Consider the following 12,313-nt stretch of genomic DNA (forward strand, 5'->3'; position numbering starts at 1 on the left):
GGGTTTTTGGAGCCCAGGGCAAGATCAATAATGGCGCCCCCCCCCCAAAATTTTTTTTTTTTTTAAATAAAAATAATAAATAAATAAAATGATAATAATAAAAAAAAAAATACAAAAGGAAAGTATGTGCAGACGCCGCCGGTGTCACTGCATATAAAGATGTCAGGGTGTGTATGTACAGATGTAGGTGCAGTGGTCGAAGTTGAATTTTTGAAGGCGGAATGAAAGAGTGCAGATAGCAAAAGGGGCGTGGTCACTCAAAAGGGGCGTGTCCTTCAGTGTAGTAGGACCCCTTATACTATCTAGTACTGGTGCCCTTTTCACATTATAGCACACGGTATGAGCCAAAATTCACATTATAGCACACTGTATGAGCCGAAATTCACATTATAGCACACGGTATGAGCCGAAATTCACATTATAGCACACGGTATGAGCCGAAATTCACATTATAGCACACGGTATGAGCCGAAATTCACATTATCCCACATGGTATGAGCCAAAATTCACATTACAGCACACGGAATGAGCCGAAATTCACATTACAGCACACGGAATGAGCCAAAATTCCCATTACCCCACATAGTATGAGCCGAAATTCACATTATAGCACACGGTATGAGCCAAAATTCACGTTACAGCACATGATATGAGCCAAAATTCCCATTATAGATTTAGGGGATCCTACCCCCAGAATTAACATGGCCTGTGGGGCAATATGATGAGGGGAGCCCACCCCCTTAATAGACTAATTGCAGAGTTTAGCAGCGGAAGGGCTGCAGCGGTTTCTCACCCCAAGCTGCGGCGCTTCTGCCACCTCCGACACTCCACATCTTCGGCACCACCCGGGATGCAGAACACCGCACCGGGTATGCACCCTTTTCAGTGTGGTCTGCTGCGCTCCGAAAGGGTTCTTGTTTCATGCTGCAGGATCCCGATGTGCGCCTTCCTCCCCGCTGTTACTGTCAAGGTAAGCATTAGTATCGTTTACCGCAGAGGCCATTTTCTGAGGCATATGTGTTAAACCTCAGGAACTGAGATGCCCTTCTCACCATACAGCTGTGTGGCCGAGCCGAGCGGGGGGACAGCCAGCAGCAGCATGCCGGATATCAGCAGCAGAGGGTGCGGGCTGTACATACTTGAGGCAGCTGGATATTCAACAGTGCTGAAAGCCTCCGGAGCCCGCACCCCCGGAGCTGCAGTACACCGGCAGAGGACACCCATCCCCCGAACCCTGCCTAGCCCAAAGCCGGAGATCAGCAGCATGTTGAACGCGGAAGCAGAAGCTGCTTATTGCCGGTCAACATGCTGCTGATCTCCGGCTTTGGGCTCCGCACGTGCCTTACAGCCCCCACCCTCGGCTGCTGATATCGGGCATGCTGCCCCTGCTGCTGGCTTTCCACCCGCCCGGCTCGCCCACCCAGCTGGATGGTGAGTGAGAAGGGCATCTCAGTACCCGTGGTTTAATACATATCTCTCTTCCGTGAATGGCCATTAGTACATCCCACACACACTGATTACACACACACAGACTGGCCACCCCCAAATCCTACACACACCCACTCAGACTACACACACACATTCTCATACTTTCCTCTCCCCCACACACACACACTGGACTGCAAAAATTTACACACACTGACACTGTTCCACACACACACAATTAACACACACTCACACTGTCCCACACACACAATTAACACACACGCACACTGTCCCACACACCAGTGGCGTGCGGTGAGGTCAGTGGCGTGCGGTGAGGCACTACAGCCATAATGTCTGCCGAATCCTGCCGATGACCCCTACCGCCACCGAGCCAATGCCCGCCACTGCCTCTGAGCCGATGCCCGCTGCCACCACCAATGGCTTACAAACCTGCCCACCATCAACTGACCCAGCTCTCCGCCACTAATTTGCAAGTCAGTCCAAAGCCGCCAATGCCTGCTGCATGCCTGCTCATCATACTTGTGATATATTGTACATTTTTATAGAAAAAAAATTATAATTTGTGTTTGGGACTGGGAAGGGAGTGGTTGGAGGACATGAATGCAATTTTATTGTCCACGGCTTCCATTAACTTAATGGAGAAGGGTCTGAATGGGTTAAAAATGTAAAAAAACAAACTGTGTGAGGTCCCCCCTCCTAAGTATAACCAGCCTCGGGCTCTTTGAGCCGGTCCTGGTTGTTTAAATACTGGGAAAAAATTGGACAGGGGTTCCCCGTATTTAGACAACCAGCATCGGGCTCTTAGTCCGGTCCTGGTTCCAAAAATACGGGGGACAAAAGATGTAGGGGTCCCCCCGTATTTTTAAAACCAGCACCGGGCTCCACTAGCCAGGGACATAATGCCACAGCCGGGGGACACATTTATGCAGGTCCCTGCGGCCGTGGCATTACCCCCCCAACTAGTCACCACTGGCCGGGGTTCCCTGGAGGAGTGGGGACCCCTTAAATCAAGGGGTAACCCCCCCTCCAGGCACCCAAGGGCCAGGGGTGAAGCCCGAGGCTGTCCGCCCCCCCCCCCCCCCCCATCCATGGGCTGTGGATGGGAGGCTGATAGCCATGTAAGTAAAATAAGAATATTGTTTTTTGTTGTGGGACTACAAGGCTCAGAAAGCCTCCCCCGCTTGCTTATACTTGGAGAACCTCAAGTACCAACATGCAGGGAAATAACGGGCCCGCCGGTACCTGTAGTTCTACAACAGAAAAAATACCCAAATAAAAACACAACTCGCACACCGTGACAGTAAAAATTTATTAAAACACACTGACACACTCACACATACTTACCTATGTCCCACGCCGGTCACGTCCACTTGTCCAGTAGAATTCAATAGGGGTAGCTGTAAAAATGAGAGACACATTACTTACCTACATCCCACGCCAGTCATGTCCACTTGTCCAGTAGAATCCAATAGGGGAATCTGTAAAAATGAGAGACAGATTACTTACCGAAATCCCACGCCGGTCATGTCCACTTGTCCAGTAGAATCCATTAGGGGTACCTGTAAAAATGAGAGACAGATTTCTTACCTACATCCCACGCCGGTCACGTCCACTTGGCCAGTAGAATCCAGTAGGGAAATCTGTAAAAATGAGAGACAGATTACTTACCTAAATCCCACGCCGGTCACGTCCACTTGTCCAGTAGAATCCATTAGGGGTACCTGTAAAAATGAGAGACAGATTACTTACCTACATCCCACGCCGATCACGCCCACTTGTCCAGTAGAGTCCAATAGGGGTACATCTAAAAATGAAAATGATACTTACAAACTTCAATCCACGAGAGAGAGAGAGAGAGAGACTAACCTGCTGCTGCTGCGGAGACCGGCACACACTGCAGGGCCACGACGGGAGGATGGAGCCGGCGGAGGAGGGGGAGAGCCGCACACCGCCGCTCCTGTCAGCGACAGCGGAGGAGGACGGGGCGCACACTACAGACGCCAATAACCGCCAGGACAATTAACACACGCACACACAATTAACACACACGCACACTGTCACACACACACACACACACACACACACACAAAATTAACACACGCACGCACACTGTCCCACACACACAAATAACACACACGCACACTGTCCCACACACACAATTAACACACACTCACACTGTCCCACACACACACAATTAACACACCCACACAATTAACACACATTCACTGTCCCACACACATTTAACACACTCACACTGTCCCACACACACAATTAACACACACTCACACTGTCCCACACACACAATTAACACTCACACAATTAACACACTCACGCTGTCCCACACACACAATTAACACACCCACACAATTAACACACATTCACACTGTCCCACACACACACAATTAACACACACACACTGTCACACACTCACACAATTAACACACACTCACACACAATTAACACACACACACTGTCCCGCACCCCCCTCCCCCGACAGAAAAAATATATAAACACTAGCGCTGCAATAGACACCCATGGCAGCGTTAAGTGACAAAATAGGCAGGGCCCCCTGCTCCCCTCCTCCATCATGATTCTTATGAGTGGAAGGGAGAAAGTGAGAGAAGAAAAAGTAGGAATGGAGGAAAATGGTAGAAATAGATGGGATGGAAGAAAGAAAGAGGAGGAGGAATATGGACAGACAGGTGAGAGAGATATGAGGAATACTGGAAAATGGGAGAAAGAGGATTCATTTGGGGAGACAGGAGATAGGAGAAATAAGGGGCAATGTTACAGAGAAGAACTGTAAAGCCCGCTCACCTGTTTTAAGGCCACGCACGCGGTCGCGCGCACCTCCGAGGTCGCGGTCGCGCGCACCTCCGAGGTCGCGGTCGCGCGCACCTCCGAGGACGCGCGCACGCGCACAGTACAATGTGCAGGGAGGAGGGGGGGGGGGATGAGGGGAGGCTCCCGGCTGCCGCTGCCTGTCCAGTGTGACAGGCACAGCAGCCGGGGAGACAGGGAGAGCGCCGCAGGTAGCGCCGGCTGAATCCCTGTCGCATGGGGTGAGAGGGCCTTGCCAGTGGCGCCCCCTCTGTTGCGGCTTCCACGGCGCCCAGGGCACGTGCCCTGCTCGCCCCGTGCTAGATACGCCTCTGGCTGTAGCGGCTGGGGCAAAGAGAGGTGCTGCAGCAGCTGTGACAGAGAGTGGTGCTGCAGCAGCCAGGGCAAAAAGAGGTGCTACAGCAGTGGGGGCAGTTAGTGGTGTAGCAGGACAGAAGTAACCCAGCTGCACAGCTACAAGCAGACAGTGAGACATATAATGAGATCGGCAGAGCTCCGGCATGTGCTGGCTGTCAGTGTCTCTGGCTGTCACCTCTGGCCTGCCCTGTTCCCTACCTAGTATCAGAGTCCAAGTCAGTGTGTGTCCCTCTGCTGCTGCTTCTCCTCCTGCTCTGCGGCTACCTGTACAGGGAGGGGGCACCCTCTAACTCTGACTGTGCCCTGAGCTTGAGTTCCACCAGAGTCACCCTCACTACACCCCTGTATGTGAGTGCATATGTACTTTGTATATATGTGTGTGTGTGTGTGTGTGTGTGTGTGTGTGTGTGTGTGTGTGTATATCAGAGGTGCAAGTATGCGGGTAGCTCGGGTACGGAGTACACATAAGAATTTGGCAGTGGGTACGCAGTACCACCTGCCACACACTTTGCCATTACCACAATTATAATGTACCACAAAGGGGTGTAGTATGGTATGCCAGCGGCCAGGCTCACGGCGTCCAGCATACCGGCGCCGGGAGCCCGACCGCCAGCATACCGACAGCAATGCGAGCACGGTGGCGCGCGTCTCTCCAGGGGGGTCTTGGACCCCCACGAGGGAGAAAATGTGTCGGTATGTCGGCTGTCGGGATTCCGGCGCAATTCCGGCGCCGGTACACTGTGCTCCGGGATCCCGAAAGTCGGCATACTGAAGACCACCCCCACAAAGCAACAAGACCTTGGTCAGGGTTACTGGGAGTGCAACAGTGTCTGTATTTTCCTGTTATAATGGAGGCATTACTATATATTGTGATTAAATTGGGGGCATTACTATATATTTCTATTATACTAGAGGTATCACTATATATTTCTATTATACTGGAGGCATTACTATATATTTTTAGCCTTGACTCCAGATAAAAAAAAAAGGGGCATGCCGCTAGTGTGGCCACGCCCCCTAACAACACACAGTACCACTAAGAAAATATTTCTACTTGCACTACTATATATATATATATATATATATATATATATGGAGTACATATATATATATGTATGTATGTATGTATGTATGTATGTATGTATGTATGTATTTATTTATGTATGTGTATATATATATAGGTCACGACACTCAAGGGACGATCTCACAGAGGATTACCAGAGTGTAATTTATTGTCAACATTTTGGGGCACAATGCCCCTTCGTCAGGACACACACCCAAGTTACAAATCTGGAATACTGTTTAAATTGGGTCAGGCCTGAGACAACCCCTTTCACACTGCACACGGAGTGCTGTCGCTTGGAGATTACATAATCTCCTTGTGCGAGGAATTTGGCTATCCCGTTGCTGTGAACCGACTCACAATGCTACCTAACCTGGGTCCTTCCCAGGACCAACCCTGAAAGTTACTCTACCTGGGTTTGGATTCCTGGGTCCCTGGACCTGGGTTAACCCTTTTACACCAAGGCGCAACCCTGGTTAACCCAGCAATAACCCAGATCCAGAGCCGGCCTTAGGCATAGGCAAACTAGGCAAATGCCTAGGGCATTTGGTATGCTTAGGTGCTCCAGCAGCTTCTGCTGATTAAAATGATATGCAGCATGCCTATAATCTGTGTGTGTGACTGCGGCTGTATCTGCATACAAAATGCTACATTACAGTGTATTCCTGGAAATCACTGTAATGTAGCATTTCATATGCAGATACAGCCGCAGTCGCACCCAGAATATAAGCATGCCGCATATCATTTTAATCAGCAGAAGCTGCTTGTGCATCCTAGCCACATAGTAATGCAAATGTTATGATGCATTTTCATAAACAAAAGGCACCAGCTGACTCATGCCAGGCATCTCCTGCAGAACTAGCGGCGATACTAGGGGGCACCAGCCAAAATCTTGCCTAGGGCATCATATTGGTTAGGGCCGGCTCTGCCCAGATCAAAAGCTTGGTGTAAAAGGGGTATAACTGTGCCCCTGGGCAAACCATGTTGCAGTGCATGGAGTTGAATAAAAATTAGTTCTGCAGGATGGTTAGCATCTGTAGTCCTAGAAATGTTCTCTCATTTCCAAACCAGGAAAAGTGAACAGAAAATACATAGATATCGCATAATACAATATTAGGTAAATAACCCCATTGCATATAGTTTACTAGGTGTAGAATACATTCCCTTTAATCCAGAGATGATCCAAAGATAAAGGAGCTACAACGCCACTATTCTCCCTTCTGTAGATGCTGAAAGTAAGGTAATTACTTTTTACTACATGATGGGAGGCTGCTTTTCTTAGCTATTTTCTTTCTGTATATTTATGCAATGCACAGAGTGCAAATGCATTAAAAAAGGTTTTGCATGCATGGTAAGTACTTGCTGTTTTTGTATGTAGCCCACAAATGCTTGACAGCTTTATTTTTACCCTACAATGTAGGACACGCCCCTGAGTTAGGACATGCCCCTCCGAAATCTAAATCTCTCTGCACATTTTAAATCCCCCCACCCGCAGTGCAGCATGGTTTGCCAAGATGTAAACGTGCAAACTTTCTTGTTCTTTTTGCTTTGCTCCCAGTTCAGAATCAATCATTCTCTGTGTGCGTGGATTGGCGAGCGGTGTCAGATCCTACTTGGACACTCTACTAAAGAAATGTGTCAACATGACACTAAACAGTAGATCGTATAGATCATGGATCATATTTGAAATGTCAAATCCATAATTTAGTCACCGTGTCATTTTAACCATTTTAATCCACCTTGCTTTTTCAAAAACATACCTAAAATGATAATCTGTTGGGATGAAATCCACTGACCATATTGTTTCTGTGTTTCCTAGACGGATGGACTCCAGCGCCGCACGCTATCTACACGGGGAGTTTTGACCAAAGCAGCCTCTCTTCCACCTGACCATTTATCTCCAGACTTTAACAGGGTAATATTAGAGACTCCATCAGAGCGTTCATCTCCCCTCCGGCCCTGCAGACCTTCTCCAGCAGGTTCGCCTCGCAGCTGTCACATCCAGACTAGCTCCACCAATCTCCATTTATGTCAGGACTCCTTCAACAAAAACCCACTGGGCAATCAGGGTGCGACAGTGGTGACTCATGAGCAGTTCAAGACAGCGCTTCGCATGGTGGTAGATAAGGGAGATCCACGTTTGCTGTTAGAGGATTATCTCAAGATAGGAGAAGGGTCTACTGGAGTGGTCTGCATTGCTAGGGAGAAGCACAGTGGGCGCCAGGTGGCAGTAAAAATGATGGATCTCAGAAAGCAACAGCGGAGAGAACTTCTGTTTAATGAGGTAAATTCTGTACATCCAAAATATTTTCATCTAAAGCAGTTATATTAATACTTATTTTTTTGCTGAAACAGCTCAGGAATAACACATTTGGGCATAATGTTTTTTTTTTTTTTTTTTTAAAGTGTGTTTGATTGGGGTCTAAACAGCTTATTATATTCACCTATAATCTCCCTCATGTCCATATAGATACTGTTTAGTCAATCAGGATCAGCACTTGTCTGCTAGAGTGATCATGCTCCCTGACGTCATGATGTCGCACTCATGATGTCACTATGTTGCAAAAAAGCTGGGAAGAGGAACAGTGCAGTGCTGCCTCTTCAGCCTGGGGTAACTAAAGTATATAAGTGAGAATGGGGGGGATTGACAGTGGTAGTAAAGACATTGGGGGGTATCCAATTAGATGCAGTAAAACACTGTTTTTCGCACTTTTTCCTGATGTTTCACTGATATTTTTTTTACAGGCTATCCAATTAGATCACCTGTTAAAAAACAAAAACAATTCTCAAGAAAACACACAGGTTCGGCGAAATCTGTTTGTTTTTTCGTGAGAAAGAGCCCCGTTTTCGAATTAATGTTCTATATTTCACTGCACAATATAGGACCAGATTTTATTGTTTGTGTGTTATCAAATGTACAGTAGCACATACCAGTGTATATTAGAGACAGAGGAGTGCATCGCATCAGGTCCATCAGCTACTATGCAGGCTGGGGTCAGGCAGTGGGGCGCTGTACTGTTTGTATATCACTAAAAGGACCATTTACCAACGACTGCATTTTCAATGCGATACTGGGCGCTAATATTGTGCCCAGATCACATTGCATTATGCAATCATACTGGGTGCATTTATCACCCGACAGTGGCAGGGACAGGAGTGATGTGCCAAGCCTGGTGTCCGGGCCTCTGCGCATGCATGGTCATTGTGTCCGCCAAGCACAGGGGCTATTTCCGGCAGAGGGTTCCTGGGGAACCCTGCCGGAACTACATTCTGCAAAGTGTCGCCCATAGGCTACAATGGGCTACTGCAATCTGAAGATTGCGGTAGCAGCGGTGGCCAACAGTGTTGGACTGGGGCATAAGGGGCCCACCGGGGAATGAAGAGGTAGGGGGCCATGTTTAGGGGTGATCTCCAGAGGGGATGTGTCCAACTACCATCTTGGTTTGCCTAACCAGTAGAGATTGCATTGGCTGGGCACCTTGATAAATATGGGTGTAGTATGGTATGTCGGCGGCCGGGCTCCCGACGACCAGCATACCGGCGCCGGGAGCCCGACCGCCGGCATAACAACAGCGCGGCGAGTGCAAATTTGCCCCTTGCGGGCTCGCTGCGCTCACCATGCTGCGGGCATGGTGGCGCTATTTTATTCTCCCTCCATGGGGGTCGTGGACCCCCACGAGGGAGTAAAAGTGTCGGTATGTCGGCTGTCGGGATTCCGGCGCCAGTATGCTGTGCGCTGGGATCCCGACAGTCGGCATACTGAAGACCACCCGATAAATATATACATTAAATACCACTAGTGCATGCTGTACCAGAAAGGCACTGTAGAAAATACACCTGTGCAGTATAAGGTAACATATTTATAATGTACTGTATAATTCAAGTGCACAGTCTGGAACCTGTTTCCTAGATGAGAAGTAGGGTCCACAGGCAGTAGGGCCCACCGGTGGTTTCCCCTGTACCCCTGTGGGCCAGTCCAACCCTGGTGGCCAATATCGGGAATGCATCACATTCCTGATATTGATACATCTGGCAGTATCACATCCACCTTAGAAACCTATGGGGGATGTGGCTATGGGCGGCAATGGATGCCTGCTGCGATCCCTCCTACTTACTTTCCAGGGATGCTTAATATTTGTGGCTAGCCCCTGAAAACAGGTGTTTTTGTGGGCATAGCCGCAAATATTGTTTGATAAATGGGCCCCTTAGTGCTGGATGGTTGGATTGGTAACTAATGATAATTTCCAAATCTATACCCAGAAATATTCACCTTACATAGTTTGCAGTTTAGTGTGGAATTTTTCAAGTTTTTTCTGAAGCAATTTGTGTTGAGATTGTGTAGTGCAAATTGTTCTACACCAACCACAACACAGAGCAGAACGAATTGACACGGTCATTGTCGGAGGACTATTTTTAGAATAGAAATTACTGTTGATGCAGAATTTACAAACATAGGAGTCTATCATCCGTCAATTCTACAAAAGTAGGTGAAAATTAAAATATTCACCTACTTTTGTAGAAATGTAAGTATTGGGGTCATTCTCTACAAAAGTAATACAGGAGATATCACGGATTTCTCCTGCTTACCTTTTCAGTCCCAATCTGGCCCGGTGTCCCGTAAATTTATCAAGCTCCGAAATACAATATTTTTGGATCTCGACTGTGGGAACTCTATGCCATTTTTAGATGGCGTTTGTTCCCGTATCCCCTCTCTATTCTTGGGATGGCGGTCCAGAGGTTCCAAAGGGGATCCAATTGGAGCCCTCCGCCCCTGTTTAGCTCCTTCCATCGAAAGTTGCACATGCGTGAACCCCAGTTCACGAATGTGCAATAGCACTGTCAAGTCAGACTCAGTAGTACTAAGTTTCACTGCTGCTAGAGTAGATGATCAAGCGTGGCTCTGTCTTTTCCTTGCTAATTTAAGATTTCAGTTAATTGATTAGACTGGAAGAGTGACTGTTGATTCAGTGGGCTTCATTTACTCTCAGGGAGCAGCAGAACACACCTTGGTTTTGTACAAGTGCCCAGCATTCATTGATGTGCATTGCCTACTCTCTGCTCTTGGGAAACGCATCAACAAGTGCAAAGTGATTGAAAAAAATGTCAAAAAGTTCTTTGAGCAAAAGTGTAAATGTCACATCTGACCATCTACCACTTTAGAACCTCCGTCATTTAATTTAATTGAATTTAATAATTATTATTTTCTTTTTTTAATACTTCTTGGTTTAGCCTTATTTGTAAGTTAATCATGAAACTATTTTTATTGCATGTGGCACTTTTGTGTGTAAGAAACTTTATATTACATTAAGGAAAACTTGTTGATTTTCTGAAGTTTTTACCCCGGAATTTAAGCCAACAATAATATTAAATGCTCATCTTCCTCACCAAACGCACTACATCCACCTCCCCTCTCCTACAAGTTCTTCACTGGCTTCCCTTCCCTTTCAGAATCCAATTCAAACTTCTCACACTCACTTGCAAAGCCTTCGCCCACTCCTCTCCCACTTACATCTCTGACCTTATCTCCCTTTACTCTCCCACCTGTCCTCTTGGTTCTGCTAATGCACGCCGACTCTCCTGCCTACTGATTACTTCCTCCCACTCCTACCTCCAAGATTTTTCACGTGCTGCTCCCTTACTCTGGAATTCTCTACATCTCCCCCTCAGACTCTTCACCTCTCTAGAGAGATTCAAACGGGCTCTTAAGACCCACTTCTTTACCAAACCCAGCCAAATCTCATTCTAACCCTCTGTCCCACACCCGGTCTACCCCATCTGTGTCACCCCTGTCTGCCAGCCCCTCCCCTTTAGAATGTAAGCTCTCACAAGTAGGGCCCTCTTCCCTCATGTGCTTATCCTTTTCTTACTTTAATAATCCTCAACTGCCCAAATCCTGCAGTTTTCGGCCACCTTGATACGTGGCTCAGTGTCGTCTACTGGTGTAGTTATGCTTAGTTACCCTGTACTTGTCCTATATTGTCTTCAACTGTAAGTCACTGTTTTCCTGTTTTGATTATGTGCATAATTGGGCGCTGCGGAACCTTTGTGGCGCTATATAAAGGACAATAATAATAATAATAATAATAATAATAACCCTTATAAGGAGGAAATAACAGCCTTCAAATTGCAATGGTGGCTGCAGTGTCGTAACTATAAAGTTTGCGCCCCCTGCTAAAAATGTTTCTGATGCCCCCTATGGCATTTTAGTGCCACATACACATAATGGTTCCAGTAGTGCCACTTACACATAATGCCCCAAGTAGTAGCTGTTTTCACATAATGCCTCCAGCAGTGCTCTCCAGACTCCTCCTCCTCCACTGCCACCACTGCTGTTGTTGTTTCTGCCGGTGCAATCTCTGAGAAGAGGAGAGCGGAAAGCGCGTCTCCTGCCTGTCATTTTAAATATGACGCTGGCTCTTGAGCCAATCTGAGCTTGTGGTCTGGCAGCCAATCAGGAGCCGCCGTTGCCGGTCTGCGAGGTCTGATTGTCTGGCTTCTAGCGCCACATTTGAAATGTCGTGTGGAAGCCCCGGTGCCCTCAAGCCAATGCAGGGTCTGTTGCGAGCTATTCTACACCTCTGGGCTTCTGTTGCGAGCTATTCTACA

General features: G+C 47.6%; 1 protein-coding gene across 2 annotated transcripts in view; it reads left to right on the top strand.

The window, feature by feature from the left end:
• Positions 1–12,313, top strand: part of PAK6 (p21 (RAC1) activated kinase 6) — a 174,853-nt gene that overhangs the window by 135,455 nt on the left and 27,085 nt on the right. For both annotated transcript variants that reach the window (XM_063947512.1, XM_063947513.1), the window contains exon 4: positions 7,527–7,991. In XM_063947512.1, the coding sequence (XP_063803582.1) occupies positions 7,527–7,991 (465 nt within the window). The remainder of the gene's footprint in view (positions 1–7,526; positions 7,992–12,313) is intronic.

Source organism: Pseudophryne corroboree, chromosome 12 (genome assembly GCF_028390025.1).
Source record: "Pseudophryne corroboree isolate aPseCor3 chromosome 12, aPseCor3.hap2, whole genome shotgun sequence".
In the NCBI taxonomy this organism is placed as follows: domain Eukaryota; kingdom Metazoa; phylum Chordata; class Amphibia; order Anura; family Myobatrachidae; genus Pseudophryne; species Pseudophryne corroboree.